At 47.2% G+C, this 20135-nt stretch overlaps 1 protein-coding gene across 13 annotated transcripts in view; it reads right to left on the bottom strand.

Moving 5' to 3' along the window:
• The window catches only part of grip2b (glutamate receptor interacting protein 2b), a 203955-nt gene that overhangs the window by 5757 nt on the left and 178063 nt on the right, over positions 1 to 20135 (bottom strand). For all 13 annotated transcript variants that reach the window (XM_086200301.1, XM_086200304.1, XM_086200306.1 and 10 more), the window contains 11 exons: positions 18467 to 18612; positions 16263 to 16343; positions 11999 to 12062; positions 11223 to 11368; positions 8735 to 8879; positions 4084 to 4223; positions 3592 to 3786; positions 3259 to 3415; positions 1543 to 1657; positions 955 to 1168; positions 316 to 518 (listed from right to left, as the gene is read on the bottom strand). In XM_086200301.1, the coding sequence (XP_086056427.1) occupies positions 316 to 518; positions 955 to 1168; positions 1543 to 1657; positions 3259 to 3415; positions 3592 to 3786; positions 4084 to 4223; positions 8735 to 8879; positions 11223 to 11368; positions 11999 to 12062; positions 16263 to 16343; positions 18467 to 18612 (1606 nt within the window). The remainder of the gene's footprint in view (positions 1 to 315; positions 519 to 954; positions 1169 to 1542; positions 1658 to 3258; positions 3416 to 3591; positions 3787 to 4083; positions 4224 to 8734; positions 8880 to 11222; positions 11369 to 11998; positions 12063 to 16262; positions 16344 to 18466; positions 18613 to 20135) is intronic.

Raw genomic sequence — 20135 nt, 5'->3', positions numbered from 1 at the left:
ACTGTAACAACTTTTTTCATCTTTTTTCCATCATCCCTTCATCACAGCCCACTGGTAGCCAGCGATGGTGTCACTCTGGCAGCCTTCCCCTGCTGTCAGTCACACTCCTGGAGACGGTGTTACTGATACTGAGCGTTGGATGAGTCGTTATCGCTCATGTCTGTGGGATAAGCTGGGGCTTAGCGCAGCTAACATACATCCTACCTTTGTTCCGAGATGAAGAAAATGTCTACCAGCACCCCCGCAGCTGGCTAACGACAGGCCACAGCTTATTTGTGTCTGTAACAAACACTGACAGAAGACGTGTGGACCCACTTTGTGCAGCTCCAGAGGCGTCGGCGACAGGATCCCCTGCATCTCCTCCTTGATGCGACGGGACTCCCACGTCCTTTCCGACACTCGTAGCGATGCCTTGGACTTGGGCTCGTGGTGCATGAGGGGGGACAGGTTTTCTTGGTGGATATGGACCCCCTGGTGCAGATGGGCGTCCTGGTTGAAATGGGCCTCCAGGTGGGCGTCTGCGTTGAATGTGAGCAGTTTGAAAACCATTAAACCAGCTACGTAGACGGGTATCGGGGTGTCTGTGGTGGATTCAGGGCCACATCTGGATATTAGTGTGTAAAGAATTTGAATTCTTCATAATATTAATGTACGACTGAGCTTTTTTCAAATCTGCTCTGAGTGAGGAACATCATTTTAAAGGTTACGAGGGATGTCACAGCCGCCGTAGCGCCCCTCTCTCCCTGCTCCCTCTGTGCATCGTACGAGCGACTCTTAAAGGAGCTACGCGTCATTACCACACTCCTGATGGGGTTTTACAGAAGTAGGAACAGACCTCTGTCTCCAATGTACTGATTTCATTTTTGTACTGTAAACGACGCCTCCCAGTACGCGAGCGTCTGACCAGCCGCAGCCTGTCTGCTCTGGGATGTGCAGCATCCTGCCACTGATTACCTTGGTGGAGTTGGGCTTCTTCATGCAGGTGGACCTCCTCGTGCAGGTGGGCCCCCTGGTGGAGGTGAGTTCCCTGGTGGAGCAGATTCCCTTGGTGCAGGAGGGAGTTCCTCCGTAATGGACTCATCCTGTTGTGGCTCAGAATGGGCTCACCTGGAGGCTTGTTGACACCTTCCACCCCCAGACTGATGGCTGTGCCGGTCATGATGGACGCCTACACACAAAACACACAATGCTGAAATTACTGCTGTAACACAAAGTGCGTTTATCTTTTCTCTTGGTAACATAAATGTGTGAACTGTCATTTTTCCACATCTGTCTGCCAACAGAATTACCCAAAAACTGCGTGGGGCGGAGCCTGGGCCTGGGAAGACCCTACGAATATGTCAGGGCAGATTAGCCATGACATCACGTGGCAACAGGTGGGTCAACCAGATGCATCTCAAGTGTGGTGTGACAGTGAGTCACTGTGAAGACTGTGAGTCTTTGGTAAACAGCGTTACCGTGGTGACGCAGCCAAACATGAATATTTTTCACCACAGAAAAGGAAACTTCAGTAACTTTGACTTCATGTGGTCACATGCTAACCTCTATCTCTCGGAGAAGTTCTGACTGGCCGCAGGTCTCCAGGTCCTCCAGTGCCTGACACCAGAAGCTGTCATCAGAATCCAACAGAATACCGTCGGGCTGTTGGCCGAGGAATCTGTCACAAACACGTATGAATATCAGATTAGCAGCTCTGGACACAAACGCTCAGTTTCTGCTGTCATAGAAGACGCATTCATGTTGAGATGAATCACGTTTTGGACTTAATCTGGGTCCGATTTGGTGGACTCTGAAACTCTGCAGTTACTCAAAACTGTTACTGGACAATCGGGAGCAAAAGGCATGGCGTCCCAACAAGCAAATCCTTGTGCTCTCTTCTGTATGTGGTCGTATCATCAACAAAGCTGAGGCGGAGCCCGCAGGGTCATTTACAGGACGAGGCTCGTCACTCTGCTCAAATCCAAAATGAGTAATCTTTTAACAGTGAAAGCCCTCAACCGAGGAGATTTGTTCACTTCCACCGCACAGCTGATTTTTCTCTCACCAGCCTCTCTCTCTCCTCCCCCGGCGTTACATAAGCCCAGCGAATGTTTCTATGCTCACAAGACTCCTGCCTCATTACAATACGCACAGAGACACAAACACGTATATCCTCCAGAGACTCGCCATGTCATGACTCAACTCTCCACGCTGACAGTTCCAATGGTGCTTGAGTAATTGAACATAAATCAAGGATATTATGATCTTGGACTAAACGAGCAGCCAACACATCTGTTCTGTGCTTTCTAATGTTTTCCAATATTCTCAACAGAGATCAGAAGTATTTGGACAGACACTGGAATTGTTTTTTCTCTGTATTCTACCACTTTTAGCTGAAAATGGAACAACAACAGGGATGACGAAGTGCTGTAGGCCAACTGGGAAGTTAGCATTGCCAGTGGTTTCCCTCAATCAAAAGCCAGAGGAGTTTTTACACGTCTGCTGCGGCGACAGCCCCCGACCACAGGAACCGGCCCTCCTTTATCAGATGAGAGTACGACAGGAAACGGATACAAGTAGAAGGGCTGTTACTTTTTCTTCAAAGTTCAAATGTTTGTTCAAAGGTGGGATGAAAAGTTGGCCTTCAACTGACAATGTTGAAGTAGTTCCCTTGTTATCCAGCAGAGGGGGCTCTCTAAACTCTCCCTCGTTTGGTCAGCTTCCCTTTATTTATTCTTCAGGCTGCCAAATAAAACGAGCCACTTCAACTGAAGGCAAATTGTCACAAACACCAAATGTGACGGGATTTTTGAAGCATCAATGCCACACTTAAAAGTACACAACTAACATTAGCTTATGAGCGAACAACATCACGGACACAGGACTTCAGCGTCGCCACAAGGAACGTGTTTGCATTGTTGTTGTTGTTGTTGTTCCAGCGACATTCCATGCCCATGAAGCTTGTTTAGCCACCTGTTAGCAGCCGCTGCTTGTCAGACACCGAAAAGCTTTGAAGATCAGGAGTGGATTTTACTGATGTTTTAGGCCATCGAAGAAAAAGTTATAATATCCAAAGCATCATGAAGAGCTCCTTTCACCTGGAGGGAACCAGACGACCAACAATGCTAACGTCACTCCTGCGCCCCTCTGCTAACAGCTGACTCTACCGGGCGTCGTCGGGTTTGCATGCACAATACAGGTAAGCCAGCATCTGCTTGTAAAGTGGGGAGCGCACATGCAAAGTCAGAGCCTGCTGCAGTAACAGTGGATAAGTGCTACCCTGGTGGTTTGTCCCACTCATCCTCGCTGAAGCCTCCATCGCTAAAGGGGTAGTTCTTCCGACATCCGGGAGGTGGCGTGGTGCTGCGCTGCTGCTTGGCGCTACGCCACTCATGAGGGTGGAGGGCGATACCGGCCGCTTGGTGGCTGTAGGTGCCTGCAGGGGGAGAGAGTTACAAAACTGATGAATGCTTCACGGGGAGTGTCCAGACCTCATGAATGTTGACCATTTTACTCACAGCGAGTTAAATTTCATCATCCCCTGAAATAGCTGTTTTTCAGTGAAACGCTTAATAACCTCTCACCATCTACTCGCGTTAATCCCAGGCTTACCCTGGCTGCCATAGCCGGCGTCCAGCCCTGAGCCGTCCCATGACTCCATGGCAGAGTCCACGCTGGGTATGGTTGTGGAGTAAAGCTCCGACAGCTTGTTGGTCTGCTGGCTGTCGGTCAAATCGTCCTCCTCTGGGTCGCTGAGCTCGTTCTCCGTCGTGTCCTCCACCTCGGCTGCTTTCCTCTCCTCTACACCTTGAGGAGAAACAGTTGGATTTGCTGTTGGTTTTTACCCACAAAATAAACCAAACGACGAAAAGTTTTCAGTCAATGAGGTCATAGTTCAGCTGGTGGTAGTAGTAGTAGTCGTAGTAGTAGTAGGAAGTAGACCTGCTTGAGTTTCTTGTGTCAACTTGAATCCATTGAATTATGAAAAAACACAACTTTGGTTTCAGGCAAACAACCTGCCTTTCCTCTGGTGTGGAGCTGAATGTTCTATCGCAGGGTTTCTCATTACTCGAACCTTCTTGTCGGGGGTGTCTCCATACTTACTGTCCAGCTGTTTCTTGATCTTGAGGGTGACCGTCTCTCCCGCCATCTGCAGTAAGTGAATGGCTTCACTCAGAGGTTTGCCTTTCAGGCTGACGCTGTTAATAGCCAAAATCCTATCGCCTACATGAATAGCCCCTGTCCTGGACACACAGGAGAACATACAGATTCACACACACACACATAGGTAAGAGGACAAGCAGGCACACAAAGTGATGCACAACTCAGCACACACAGATGAACGCGAGCGGTTTACATCTGCTGCTAATGAACACAAAATCAGAGCTGCATTTTCCCCAGAAACAAATATACAAAATACGGCCCAAACACTGCAGGAAAACCACAAGCCTATAAGAATGCAGTGTTGGATACAAGTTGCACGCTGAACACAGACGTGGCTGTTCAGGGGTAAAGGAATGTAGAACGCAGCTAATCTGAATTTATGGCCACTTTCTTAAACCTGCTATAAACTGTAAACAGCCCCCGATGGCAGCTGTTTTGCTCAATTTGTGCTTTTGCCATTTTTTTGTTGTTGTTATTCTCAGGATTCTGGATGTTTAAACATGCATGAAAAGTACCAGGACAAAATGCCCACTGCCCCAAACTTTGTTGATTAATTACATTACATCAAATTCAATCAAATGTAAGCTAATTTAACCTTTTATTCAATTTAAAAACTGAAAAGATGCCTTTAATGGGCAGAGAGTTTCTATGTGGGGGAGCAGGATCAGCAGTGCGTGACAGTGTTTGAGTCAGAATGAAATCAGACGGCCAAATGAAAGGTCCTCTTCTTCTCTTTCTATCTTCTGTATTTTTAAGACCCAAAACACGAACAAAAGGCCAGACCCGTTTTGGGGTTTTCTGTCCGTACATCTGTCCCATCTCCCTGAATGTGATATCTCTGGAGCGTCTGGAGTGGAATTTCTCCAGACGTCCCCCTGACATCCACTTTATCAAACTGAATCGTCAAAGGTCACCTAACATGAACGTAATATCTCTGGAGCGCCATGTGGAATCTTCAGTTATAGTGCAAACATCCACCGGGATTCTAGGACGACCAGAAAACGTTTTGATGGTCCACGGTCAACATCACGGTGAGTGACAGCTGCATCACGGAGGCACGTAACCACGATTTCTTAGTTCCAGTTAATCGTATTTTAAGTGTGACGTCCTGTCACTGTTACTGTTTTCACTTTCACTTGTCTGAGTGTGTCTGTGTGAGTCATCATAACCTGAAGACACCCACGGCAGTAGGCAGGACCAAACCTAACGGGGGGTTTCTGTCTCGTCGGTGGAAATCCTGTCACTGCAACTTAAAGAGTCACCACACACGAAACCTCACAGGAGCTCAAACTGAAGAGTGAGAGTGACAATGAGCTCCACGTCCCACGGCTAAACATCACCTCAGCCCCCCCAAAATGAGCAAACGTGTTCTACACTTGTTGCATCTTATTTCCCACATTTTGATAATAAAGGAAGAAAAGATGGAGGCGAGAATGACCGTCGTGTCAGGGCAGATAAAAAACCAAACAAAAAGCCAACAACAACACAAACTAATACATGACATCAATAAGTGTTTGTGTCATTATAACTGTCATAGTTCCATGACGCGTCAAAGAACGTTAGCTAGCTCAAGTTTATCGGGTAACGTTAGCTCCCTGAGCTCGCTAAGACTTGCTCACTAACGCACCAACATGATGCTCAAATATATATGTGTGTGTGTGTGTGTGTGTGTGTGATGTCTCTGAATGTGTTTGAAACTAAAATGAGTTGCTGTCTACAAAAACTAAACTGTGAGTATCTGGATTTTCTGGATCTTAATTTTTTTTATCTACCTCGACTGATTTAGCAACACCAAAGCACTCAACGGCTCAGAGGAAAGTGGGGCGGCGTGAGGCTTTTTGGCAGCCACACAGATGTGGTGATGCTGATTTTATCCACATTCCTGAGCTTTCTTCTGTCAGGCCGAGACAAGTTTATTTATAGGCTGCTTTTAGAGTGCAGGTCTTTCGGCAAAGTGCTTTATTGACAACAATTTAGAGCAGGAAATAGAGCAATTACATCACAAACCCTAATACACTGGGTCACAGCGTGTGTGTGTGTGTGTGTGTGTGTGTGAGTGTGAGTATACAACAGCATTAAGATGCATCTCTGAGAGTCTTTTGGTGTGTAAAAGCTGACACAGTCGTGTGTGGTCGGCCACCGCCAGTGCACGGTTGTGACTCAGGGAAACCGCCATGTCATCCTGAGTTCCCTCTTGTTGCCATGGATACCTGATGCCATCCCACCTCTCGGCTGCCGAATGATTCTCATTATCTCATCTGACGTTACTTCTGCTTGGTGTCCGTCACGGTTGCATCTGGCATCTGTAAGAGCTTGGTTTGTACCCACTGGTTGGAGGTTGATATCAATACTAGTTATAGTTAATGAGAGTTGATCATGCTTTTGAGGGTTAAACATCTGTCTGTCTGTCTGTCTGTCTACTCACTGAATACATACTTGATACTAAATTCATTCTGTGCAACAGGGAGGTCTCGTCAGGGTTTCAGACGTTTCTGCACTCAGACTTTTTTTAACTGTCAAAAGTTGAAATGTGTTTGTAAAGAATCAGAAACCTTCGTCCTGCTCCTACTGCTTATCGTCATCAACCACCTCATAAAAATCAACATCACCACACCAGCAGGGTCATAAATATCATTTGTAGACATTCCAAACCTTCTTTGTTACATACCAAGGACAAAAAGGCCATTACTGTCTTTGTGTTTATCTGAACGAGGACATGGTGTCCCCACGGTGTTTCAGTTGGTGTTTTTCCATGATTCCCTCCACTGAACTCCACGTTTCACGTTTCATCACGGCTGTGTTGAACTCTTATGCTAATTCATGGGTTTACTTCGTCTGCGGGCATGTATGGATATTAGGTCTGACTGGATCTGGAGTATCTTTGACCCCCGATGACCTCTGGATGAACTATTCAGCCTTGCTGGTATGCTGAGTAGCATAATTAGCTGATTGTACATTTGTGCATCGCTAAGTATCAGAGAACTGCAACTTATACCCCAAATACCTGGATGGCCGTCAGGCTGGTGAGCCCAGAGACGTTTCTACCAAACTGTAAGCACCACTTCTTAGCTGTCCAGGCTCATACAGGATGTAGAAGAGGGTTTGCTGACTGGAGGAAGTGTTACTGTGTGCTGCTTGTTGAGGGGGTGTATTAGCAGCGTGAGCTCACCTGGCCCACACCGTCTACCCACACGAAACCTCAGTGGAGCTGTGGGTGAGGAGGTAAACGAAGGGAATGAGGAGGGAGGAAGTGAATGGAGCCTCGTGTTTGTTAGAGGAGCGCGGCCCTTAAATGCTTCGCGTGTAAAATACGACCCAGACTAGATGTTTGTGCCTGGTGCTGAATGTTTACTGAATGTTTACTGAAAGTTAACTCCACAGTTCAAATGTTTTAATGTACGTGAATCCCTAACAAACATATTGAGACGAGCGCCGGCGTCACCCCTGACAAGTCATGTCCTCGCTGACGTTTGTCCGTCAGAGGAATGCTGCAAAAACACAGGTGGCCATTTTCCCGGTGCAGAAGGGCCTAAGAGGAACTTGTTAGTTATTCACCTTGGCGGAGGCACACGCTCTCTGAAGGCTCTCAGGTTTCCTAATATAACGCGTGCAGGGCCAGTACTTTCAGTCGTCGTACATTATTTACACCCTGTGTTGGAAGTCCTGTCCTTGCACGTGCATTTCTGTTCCTTTGTGACTTCATTTATTTAAAAAAAGAAAAAGACAGATGAACTCATAAAAACCTTTGGGTTTCTGTCCCTGAGACTTGACAACTTTCCAAGAACCGATCACTCACAAAATATTGGTTAAACAATGCTCATCCATACTTTTAGCAGTTTTTCTTTTCCACGAGTGAAGATTATGAATACATTTAGTTCAGGATCTTGTTCGAGTTATACACTCACTGTAACATTACCCAGTACAGCGGCTCTGCTGTACTTGTACAAAAGCTTCTATTCTGTATGGAGTTTATGTAATAATTTGACTAGGTTTATCAATAAGGCCGTGTTGGGCTGCGGTGTTGGGCTGAAATGCGCCTCCAGTTGGACGCTGCTGCAGCTGCAGTCTCAACCGTAGAATGCGTTCGACAATCCATCAAAACCTTTCTGACAGCGTCAATGAAAACCCCAGATAACGAGCTTGGTATCAGAGCAACTGACTGCAGAGATGTTCCACTGATCGTGCAGTGCATTTTCAAACATAAAATCATTCTTGGCTTTAAAATTCTGCCCAAAGTCACGAAAGACTGATGCAGTTGGATGTCATGTGACTGAAGAAATACGAGTCCTTCAGGTCTCGAACAGTGTGGCGTTGCCCGCTGCAATGACATCATGGATTATTGACAATCTGCCCTAATTCCAGGCAGTAAAAATTGGAAAACTCTGTGCTGACTGGACCTGTAGCTGACGTAGGTACGGTGAGAGGGAACCAGGCGCTGACTGGTTACCGACTGGTTACATACCGAGGTATAGTGGTAGCACCAAGACTTGTGTCAAGGTTAGATCAAGTGTAGGCAAAAGGTTACAGGAGGATAACAGTGTGTGTGTGTGTGTGTGTGTGTGTGTGTGTGTGTGTGTGTGTGAGCATGCACCTCTCTGCCAGGCCTCTCTTGGTCAGGCCAGAGATAGTGATGGGGTCAAAAGGCTCCTCAGTGCCTGAGATGGTGATACCCAGAGGGCCTCCATAACGCTTCAGCTCCACTGTGTAGATGATGCTGCCCGACGTCTCCTGTTCATCTGATACACACACACACACACACACACACACACACACACACACACACACACACACACTGTTTCAAGAACAGCTCAACACTGGTATGGAAGACAGTTTCCATGGTAACTGCAGAGAAGACTGCCTTGTAATCATTTAGCATGAATGCATACTTCCTGAAAGTTACTCCCCGTGTGTGTGTGTGTGTGTGTGTGTGTGTGTGGGGGGGGGTGTGTGCGTACTCTCTTACTCATTCTACCGTCAGCACACAAAGCAGATAACATTATTTCGAAAACTTTTATCTCGACAAATCACACAAAACTGAGACGGATGTTGTTGCACAAACATTCCATTGGAATCAGCTGTAACAGAGTCGCAGTGAGCACATCGCTGACTTTTGATTCACCATCTTCAAGTTCCCTTGAGCCCTTGGAACCTCATCTGGTCCTGCATTCGGTTCTACACCTCTGCACCAAGATGAGGCAGGCAGTGGTTAACGCTGCGTCTCTGGGATGCCTTGACAGAGGGATTTAATATTTGGTTTGAATATCCACCCCAACACAATCAGGAACTCCAAATATGGTGGTGGTCAAAGGTCAAACTCACCTCACATCAGCAAGATGTGTCACATTCTTGTCGTGTCAATATTTCAGGAACGAATGGAGGACATATTTTTCAAATATGGCTCAGACACCTCCCTGGACTCAAGGAGGAACTGAGATTTTGGTGAGAGGTCGAGGTCACTGTGCCTGTCACAGGACCAGGGGCTGTTAACCCAATAACACCCAGCAACACCAAATTCCTCTGTGACACCACTGCTTTGTGATGCATTCATGCCAGATTCACGCACATCTTGAAGGTGGACACAAACTGTGAGGAGCAGAGAGCAAAAGTCTGGGACAGAGACAATTATTCTCCACTGAGAAATCCCAGTCACCGGGATGCAACTGTTGGCTGCTAGAAAGACGGAGGAGCCATGCAGGCTCTCAGCCCATGAGTACATCTGAATATGACACGCAGATTGGAATTCTGGCATCAACAAGCCGCTGTCACTGTTGCGTTTCTCTCCCCGTGCAGCCGTCTCTCTCTCTCTCTCTCTCTCTCTCTCTCCAAATCAAAACAAGCGCTCCTCTGACCACTGCTGCCTCTCCTTCATTCCCTCCAAACCTAACAGACGGTGAGGACATTGACATCAAACGTTCACGAAGCACAAGAGTGGAAGTTTGGGTTTCATTCGAAGGAAAGAGGACGTTGCTGCAGAGTGTTTATGCAAATGTGGCCAGCAGCAGTGAGGTTGAGTCACTGAGAGCCAGTAACACATCAACATGTTCCTCTTCAAAACCACAAAATATTTATGTAAAACAGATCCCCCTATCGTCCTGCAGACCAAATATAACCTGAAGAGCTGCTAAGAATTACAGGACATGGAGATGTTCACACCTGTCATTCACATCTTCTCTGCTGAGTGAAGGTTTTAGAGTTCACTCACTGTGGGACATTCATCTGCGTTAGCATCAAAACATGAGCTTCATCAAGATGGCTCTGATCTCCCCTCATTACCAGGTTCATCAGCGCAGCTCTATGTGAAGCTAATGAGTAAAATGAAACGTGAGAATTAGAACAATCAGTTTTTATTGACTCTGTTTCAGAGCGGCGCTGTGACCTGCGGTACCGCTGAACTCCACCGGGCTTTGATGACCCCGGATGCTGAGGAACATCTCCCCGTGCGACCCACTGCAGTTTATTCATTTGTGCCGGTGAGATTAAGAAACCGCCGTGGGCTTGTGTTGGAGCCTCTTAATTTAGAAATGTAAATCCTATCACTGGAGGGAAAAAAATACAAAGGAAAAAATGAAGAAAAACAGACAAAATACGCAGTGCGAAAAAACACAAAAGAAAATCCCAACAAAGACGAAGGAAAATACAGAAAAACCAGTAATTTAACTGAGCCTGTTCCTCATGAGTGTCTAGTTATTCCTCCTTTTAAATGTCTGTTAGAAATGCTAAAGATGTGATCTACCAAGTGGAGGCCCTCCATAGTGGCACACATCCACATTTGATACAATACTGCCCCCTGCTGGTGTGATCATCAAGGGAGCTCGCCTGAAGAAGAAAACACAGCTGAAGGACCTTTGTACAGATACAGTGAATGTTGTAAGTTCATGAAACGGAGCTGCAGATGGTTGGTCAGACCTTGAAGACGCGGCTTGTCTAACGGAACACAAGTGTGTGTGTGTGTGTGTGTGTGGGGGGGGGGGGGTTCATCCAGTGGAAATGAACCGATTTAGTAAAGCAACAATAAAATAATGACCCATTACTCACAACACCTGCTGAAGTTCTCCAGCTTTATGTTTACACACACGTACCTGAGTTGTCCTCATCTTTGCGTATCTTTAGTTTGACTAGTTCCTCACACTGCTGCAGGATCTGCTCAGCGTCGTCTCTGGAACAGTTCTCCAGCCTGATGTTGTCGATGGCCAACAGTTTGTCACCGGGCTCCAGCGTTCCTGTTCTGGAGGAGAACGGTGGAGAGAGACAGCGTGAGATCAGCAGCTGAGTCCTCCGGCAGCGGCGGCGGCGGCGGCCGTGTCTCCTCCACCTTGAGCTAACTGAACCAACACTGTATTTTCCAGAGTGGAACCCAAACTCCACGATGAGAGCGAGGCTACGTTTGTACTTTAACTTGTTTTGGAAAATACACTTTATTGAGCATCTTCTCCAGATGCAGACAAGAAGATGGAGAACCTCTGGGCCTCTGTGCTGCATTCGGGAGTTGAGACCAGCTGACCGCTAGTTAGCTTAGCACAGTGCATGGTAGTGGATGGGAAGTGTAGCACAGCTCCTTCAGAAGTATTCAAATACTCGTTTCATGTTTCAGTACGTGTTTTACTTGTGCAGTGTAACATGTTCCCTATGAATTAACTGAACATTGAGGAAAACTCTCGAAACAATTGTGATTTTGGAATCAGAACGATCACCTGGAGAAGAAGGCTGATATGCACGCTGCAGCAGAGGAATAGGAAACTGCGGCTGCGACGCACCGGACATCGGGATTGAATCCATTTTGGCTTAAATACCGTAAAAAGAGACCCGATCACTGCCAACCACTGAGAAGTAGAGTAGAATCAAGCAGAGCAGGTACCTGTGGGCCATGCTGCCCTTCTTGATGTCAGAGATGATGAGAGGTTCTCCTGGCTTTTTACTGGCTGCGGGGGGAGATGACATCACCGTCAGACGAGATGACAACAACAACAAATATCAAACATCACATGCAGGTGTTGACATAAGGATCTGTCTTAAAAACCACAGCTGCAGTCATCACAGCTGCTGGGGCTCCTGGTGAGGATCTTCTAGCCGTCCCATCATCAGTTTCTTTCATAAGGTGGCGCCATTGCTCCATCTTCTGTCTTCCACAGTGACACAACCTGCTGTTTAGCTGAAAACTCCCTAGCGTTAGACACTGACCAGCTCTCAGTGAATGAGCTAATCCTCATCTGGGAGAGTCAGAACTGGTCATGCATTACGCCTGAGGGTCAAACTGTGACACAGTTGTGCTCACAAAGTTTGAACGGCGTAGAACATCGTAAGAGAACACGACTCGGTGGTGGGAGCGCGGAAATCAGCCAAATGTCCCTGACCCGATGTGTGCAAACGCTTGAGTGACTGAAGAGTGAAGACACAAGCAGCTTTGAATGGTTTAGCGGTCAGGTGTCGACACCTGTGACTCGCTGGGTTGCAGTACGTGTCTTTGTGTGGTTTCTTGGCGACTGCTGGACCCGCGGACCTTTCATGACTTGACCAGATATCGAGGTCTGAGGAAAACAACAGACCTGTCCAAGGACCTTGAGAGAAGGCGGCTGAAGGTGAAGTCATACAAAAGAGTATTTTGCCTTTCAAGTACTCACAAGAAGGCATCTTGACCACATCCTGTGGTTCCATCCACGTTCCCTTAATCTGGCCAGGTGACCAGTAATCCACAAACACAACAACGCTGAAACAAACACACCAAGACATTCCTGCTCAGCGCGAACGTGAAATAGCGTAGACCAGCTAGTTGGTCCAACTGAAGGTTGTTTGTCTTATGTTGTGTGTTTTGTTTTATTTAACCATGAATGTTTATGGATTATTGAACCCGGGATTGGATCAAGAAAACTACTGGCAGACGATGCGTTTGGTAACAGACATTTTTGAGCTGTGTCCCTGCTGTGAGGCGTCAGCAGCCATCAGCTTCAGCTTCATTCATATCTCAGCTGTTGATTTTCTGACGTCTGGAGTCACAAAGACGCGAATACAGGAGGAACATAACTTTGTGAGCTCTCGACACCTATTTGTGAGTGCCTGAAGGGCAAAAACACAGAACACACAAAACAGAAAAGCTTCGACAAAGCTGGAAAAGGACATTAAAAGGTATCAAACACTTTGAACATGCCAGTTCTTTGGCATCAGTTCAATAAAGAAGCTGAAAACCGAGGCTTCTGTTGATGCCGGTCGGATAAATGTCAGCCACAAATGCCATGAAGAAGCAGGTCAGGAGGCAACGGCAGCTAAGATAAAGGCCCCCGCGATTCACGAGGCACAATAAAGAGAAATACCTGCAGAAACAAAGGAAGTGTGTTCCTGCAGCAAACCTGCTAGCTTGACCTTTGACCTCAGCTACAACACTTTATTGAAATCCTTTAACTGGTTCAGAGTGTTGAGTAAAGCTCTGTGAGCTGCTGTTCCCATTCGTGCTGCCGTGGCACTCGAGGGTATCAATCCTGTCACGTGTCCTCCCACAGCCTGTGGTCCTCACCAGAAACAGATGAATTCATCTTTAGAAATCAAGTCTATTCATAAATCTCAGCTCCAAAAAATAAATATAATAAAAAGCCAGCCTTACCGGTCTGTGACCGAGCTAATGGCACTAAGCATACCAGCATATACTGGCACACTGAACCCAGGCACCAGTCAAACCATAATTAAACGTGGAATGTAGGCCGTTTGGCTGAGTTAATCACTCCCTGGACGGCGGCAGCGTTTGGGGTGAGCATGTGATAAATGACTTCATCAGACATTGTGATGAATCGGCGCGCTGGCACGACGACAGGAGTTAACAAGCTGGATTTTGAAAAGATGTGTATGCAGTATTTTTGTAGGCTTTTTACCCCACTGAGAGCCTTCAGGGCCACTCAGGCTTCCTCGTACTGATTGCCAGGATGTAAAGAAATGGTGAACTATTTTTCAGTCCATGTTTTGTTTTGTTTTTTTCTTCCCTATGAAGTTTATTCTCTGTGTTTACACGAGAAACTTCAAATTTTTACGTCCCACTTGTTTTTGCTAAATACTGAAGCAGGGCTGTGACGTCACAAATCGAATCCCGCCTCCTCAATAAAAATCTGATTTCAGAAGTATTCAGATACACTCAGTACATTTATATGATGATAGGAAAAGTTTATTGTATCATTCTCGTTATTAAGGTTTTTGTGTTCATGAGACTAAAACAGGATTTTTATGATGCATGTCAACACGTTAGTCTTCCTGAAATCATGGCCTCGGCGAGGAGTTTCTCGGAGCCCTCCGTCGGCACAGAGATGCTGCCGGCCAGTTTGTTTGGTATGTGACGCCAAAGGTGAACTTGAACACAGCCTGATTGCGACCAGCTTTCATGAGGCAAACCCCCACCCGCTGCTACGGAGGTGGACACGCGGCAGCGAATGCATCGATTCTCCCCTCTTCATGCATACTGGGACCACAACAGCAGTGCAATTAAATGACCCAATCGATCCGTCACCGTGGTTCCACCGCAACTGTGCAGGGAAACCCAGCGACTCTCTGCCTGAAGGGGGAACGTGACAACTCCTTTATCCAAACGGTTCTGAACAATTAAAACACACGACGGCTGAACATCACGCAGGACAGAAGTGTTGAGCACGGATGTCCGCTGCTGCGCGAGGAGGCTCCGCTCCTCTTGATTTCAAGCTCTCCAGCAGGTTTTGGAGCCCGGCTGCAGGGATTCGCTCTCATGACGTCGCGTCTGGAATGTAACGATCCCAAACGTGTTCGAACGGAGCTTTAAACCGGAGCTTTGTAGTTCAGTTTCTTCCCTCCCACAGAACTCTTAGTTACACTGTGATTTTCTGTTCTGCCCCTCAGCGACTGACACCATCAGACTGTAAGGCTACGGCCAGCACCACCCCCAGGGAGTCTCGTTTTAGGCAGGCTGACCCTCGGCTCCCACTCATGGGTCGACTGCAAAAGGTTCTGTTTGGCTTTGCCCGCAGCGCCGGGCCCCCACTCCTCTTGGACATCGGCGTTAACAGCAGTGGTTCTGTTTTGGCCTCTTTCTTCTTTCAAGCTCTTGGATGTCAGCAAGTGTTCTCAATAAGCCTGCAGCTGGTTTTTATGATCATTCTTCTTATTTCAGTCACCAAGTGTTTGACTGATGATTCTGCTGTGTAATCAGACTGGTGGACGCCTTCATTTATGTATTTGTTTTAGAAACATCTGAATAGTAAATTGGACACAAGACGCCACATCTGAACCTATTTAGTGAATTTAAGTTTAAAGCAACACCCTGCTGGCACAAAGCTACGATTCACTGAAATGCGTGATTGATTATTTTTCACCTGTCATATATAAATATTTTACTTTAAGTTCGCAGGACTGAATCACTTTCATCTGTTATATTCCTTGTTACAGTTTGAGAATCTGAACATTTAGTCGCTACTTAAACCTGATGTTTCTGCTCCCTGCGGTATTTTATCACTCGGAGGTGTAGGACCTTGCTTACGTCCCCCAGTTAAACGCAGCTAACTCGGGGACGTAATTCTAACCAGCACATTTGCAGTATGTCCTTAAGTTGCCATTACACATACACAGTATTCTAGGGCAAAAGGGTGAGCGTCGGCCAGTGTGTGCGTCGGCCAGTGTGTGCGTCAGCTAGCGTCAGCTTGCGGTAGATTCTCGGCCAATGGCTGAACACACAAACTGCACCCTGGTCGTTGTGTACCACTGCAGCTTTTTCATATGCGCTCATGATTCTACAACAAATCGTTGGCTCTGTGTATGACGCATCAATGTCATATGAACATTTCCAGTTACCAGAGCTTCCTTCAGCCCCTTGACTGGCTCATAAAACCCCACGAGACCAGCAGCTCATTAAAGTCGCCCTCGTACGTTTACTCACGTTCCCTCGTACCTGGAGCTCGAGAGAAGCTCCAGCAGAAGGAAAGATGCTCCTGTGAGTGTGGAGTCTGGAAACTCTTCCATGTTCTAAACACTCGAGCTCTGCGAGCTGTGTGTGTCTGCTCATGTGTGTTTTTGAAGACGTGCAGCGTGACGTGGTGACATCTGAACATCCTGCCTCCTGCAGACTTTCAAAACAACCGATACATCATGTGAGCTGGCGTCCGTGTGTGGGCTCCTACCACTGATGGTGAGCCCCAGCTCCACTCCTCGTTTCTTCGGCAGTTTGACGTGGAAAGTACCGCTACTAGGCACCACTGACTCTGTAACACAAACATACAGTCACAGGCAAAAGAGTTCAGTACATGCAGAAGAGACACTGATATAAAAAGCAACAAATACTTCTCTTTATCCCTCTTAACGTTTGTAATTACAAGGCATTTAGCTCTTGCCGTTATCTCCTCTGAATTGCTCTGCTGCGGGGCAAACCAGCGACTTCAAATCCTCACTGTTCGAGTGTGTGACTCATCATACAAATTCCAACAGCAACAAAACGCCACACACATCAAGGCACATGTTGGCAAAGCAACCACGTAGGAATTGTTGCCTGAGTGTTCGGCTCTGCTCCTCCCTTTTATAGCTGTCAAAGTGACCAAGAAGGTCAAGTTATTCATCAATGCTGTAAACGTGGTCAAAAGGTTACATCAGGACCATAAAACACCGTGTTCAGGCTGGCCGTTCCCGCCGGGAGACTAGAAACCCTTCTGTTTGCATTCTGAATAAAATCAAATGTTTCTTGGAGGTTTTATAAGTCATTAAATGACGCATTACACAGAGCAGTAGAAACACCCTGATTTGTGACTGCAAGTCAACTTCCATCCCTCCATGTTCTCCCTCTTCTCCTGTTCAGGGTGGTGGGGGTGGAGCCTATCCCAGCAGCCTTCCCCCTGGACAGGTCACCAGTCCATGGCAGGGCCAACACAGAGAGACAGACAACCATTGGCTCTCCCAGCCACGCCTACGGTCAATTTAGAGTCTGGATTAACCTGGTCCCTCTTGATGTCTTTGGACTGTGGAGGAAGCTGGAGTACCAGAGAGAACCCAGCAGGAACAGGGAGAACATGGAGACTCACCCAGAAAGACCCCGTGCTGCAGCCGGGGCTCCACCCACAACCTCCTTGCTGGGGGGCCACGGTGAGGACCACTGCTCCACTGCGCTGATTGCAAATCAACTTGAATCAAATGAAACCTCCTGTAATTATTTGGTATTAACTTGAATTGAGGTTTTTTTTTAGCACCAAAGGGAGCAGAGCTGCATTTGCATGAGGGTTTGTCAAATACCAGCAGCTCTGTTGTCTTTTTATCTTCAGTTTATTTGTGTCAATAACTTCTCTGCTAATGTTGTCTGAGTCAGTAAACAGTCCAATGTGATTAACCTGAAGTGTATTATTAAAAACATTTAATCAGTAAGTTTATTACCACCTTCATATATTTTATGAATCAGCTGCCAGAACAGCAGAGTACAAATAGAACTGTTCCAGATTGCTTGAGAAAAACAGACACACTAAACATAGCAAATGTTTATGTTATTGCCTAAATCTTTGCGTCTTTCCCTCCCCAACTGTGCGTCCCCCATCGTTCCCCCATCGTTCCCCCATCGTTCCCCCTGCCAATTTGTACTGCTGGAACTCCAGTACTCTTTAACCTGCTAACCCAGAAATATCTACCCTAGACTACCAACAAATGCAGTACTGCTGCAACACCACGTCTGCCAGCTCCTGCAGTACCTCTAGCAAAGGTGCTGGTGTCGGGCAGAAATACCTAAAAAAACCAAACAAGTGGACATGTGTTTTTATTTATATTAGAAGAGAGGGGGCTTGGAGTTTTGGCTCGTTGCTGTTTATTAATCCTGCACTCGCAACCAGAAGATAGGAAACCCAACAACAAACAGAGGGGAGACCAAGAAAGGGGGCAGACACACACACACACACACACACACACACACACACCTGAGGTACGTTCCTAACCTGCTGTTTGAGGAGCCTCATTGAATCGACCTCCATTAAGGTGGCTTGACACTTTTCAACTTCACCCAAAAGTCAGACAGGGAATTCAGTGAGAAACACCCAACTGCTTCGTCCTGCTGACCATCCACTGAACACGTTTGTCATCAGCAGATTTGCTTCAGCAAATATGGCGCCTCATTGATGTCACACTTCCCAAACGGCGCTTACAGCTCAAGCCAGACGGATGGTGGAAGTTTCTCTCATCAGCCCAACTGTTCTGGGGTTAAAAGCCTGTCACTGAGGTCCCGCCCTGCGGTGAAGCGCTGTAATTATTCTGCTCGCTGCGCCGACCAGTTCATCACATCAGTGCAAATGTGTCGCCATGAAGCCAAGCCTCTCCTCCAGAACCGCTACTCACATCAGCAGCCAAGTGCACCCACCTGCTACATCAAACTCTATCTCCAGTGCAACTTTATTGGTCAACGCAGCATCACGGAGAAGCTGATTGGCCTCCTCCAGTGTCCCGTCCTCAGTGGGGATTCCGTTGATTGACAGTAGGCGGTCTCCAACTTGCAACAGGCCACACCTGCAGTGACAGGAGTTACCATGGAGATGTCAGCAGTGCAACTGTTCACCTGGAATCTACAACACTGGTGCCTGACAGTGCAGTCCGTCAGAGGCCTGAGAGGACCTGAGAGGACCTGAGGGATGGACCAGCGAGGGAACGTCCCTGTTCTGTGTGAGAACCGACAGCGGAGGCGGTGGTACCGGCATTCACTTGAGCAACAAATACATCGAGAATATTGATTATCGTGAGAGCGTGATCATTTCATCAGGAAAAAAGGACAACTTCAAACCCACAAAAATGTCAGAAGAGTTTCCATTCATTATTTCAATGTAAATTTTGAGCAAACATTGTAAATGTGGCAAAAATGAAAAAAAATAAGGGCACGTTTCAATGGAGCGAGAAAGTGAGGCTACGCAACTGCATGTCTTCATCTGAAGATGGCAGTAGAGAGAGCGTTACGCGCTGCTGTAAGAGCACAGAAGAAGAACAAGACGCCGTCACCGCCAACCCTCCAGCGTCAAAACCCCGATGAGGGTCTGGAGGCATGGCTCCCTTTTTACTCAAGTTGCTGCTGTCCAGAGGAGAAGATGAAGCTTCTAGGAAGGTTCCAGAAGCAGAAACAGCTGGTCAACCACGGGAGGAGTTACCAGGTCAGACCTTATTCACTTATTACTTCTGTTTATTCTTTTTTTAAACAACAACAACAACAACAACAACACAAAGGCGCCTCAGGTGTAGAAAACGTTGTTGTCTGCGTTTTCCATCAACGTTTCCTCGTCGATGGACTCGTCAGGATGACTCCGGTCAAATGCCCCGTGTGGACGACCTTTGTTCTCGCGAGATATTTGGTGAGATAACAGCATGAATACTGACTGGTAAAATGTGTTGTCATGGAATTTTGGTCGCGTGACATCATAACCTGCAAATGTCCACGTCCAACAGCGCCGGCGGCCAGCAGGGCGCCTGCTGGGATGCAGCCAGAGCCTCCTCCTCTCAGCAAATGCAGCTGATGTGTGCTCCTTCCAGCCCCCCTCCTCCACTGCCCCCCCACAGAGAGTTGATGTATCCTCCATTAAGCCCTGGGTGGGTGACCCGTATTAATATGGAGTCAGGCATCTTCATTAAGACGCACTGACGATTGAGTGTCCTGCCAAGACTCTCGTCCCCACCTCACTGACCTCTCCACTTCCCATTTGTTGTCTCAGAATTACTCGTTTCTCTCCTCCATCACTTCTTCCCTGCGTTTGCTCCTCGTTGTGCAGTGTGACGACGAAGTCCAGGATCAGGGTTCTGCCCGCTTTCATCCTCTCCTTTCTATCATTGCAGCCTCTTCTGATCCGTCCATCCTCGTGGACGCTACACACGTTTGTGGCTCATACATCAGTGTGATAAGTGGTTGTATTTCTACCTGTTCAGGTACTGGATTCGTCCCAGCTTCTCCCCAGGTACCCGGTCCCTCGCCCTGACCTGCCGTGGGGACGTCCCCGCACTGACCTCCCTCAGCTAGTAACAAACTGACAATAAAAGAATTCAATCTTCAA

This window comes from Aulostomus chinensis, chromosome 3, assembly GCF_037954235.1.
Source record: "Aulostomus chinensis isolate RoL2024-O1b breed Wild chromosome 3, RoL_Achi_v1.0, whole genome shotgun sequence".
NCBI classification, from domain to species: Eukaryota; Metazoa; Chordata; class Actinopteri; order Syngnathiformes; family Aulostomidae; genus Aulostomus; species Aulostomus chinensis.
This window is presented reverse-complemented; position numbering and strand designations above follow the sequence as displayed.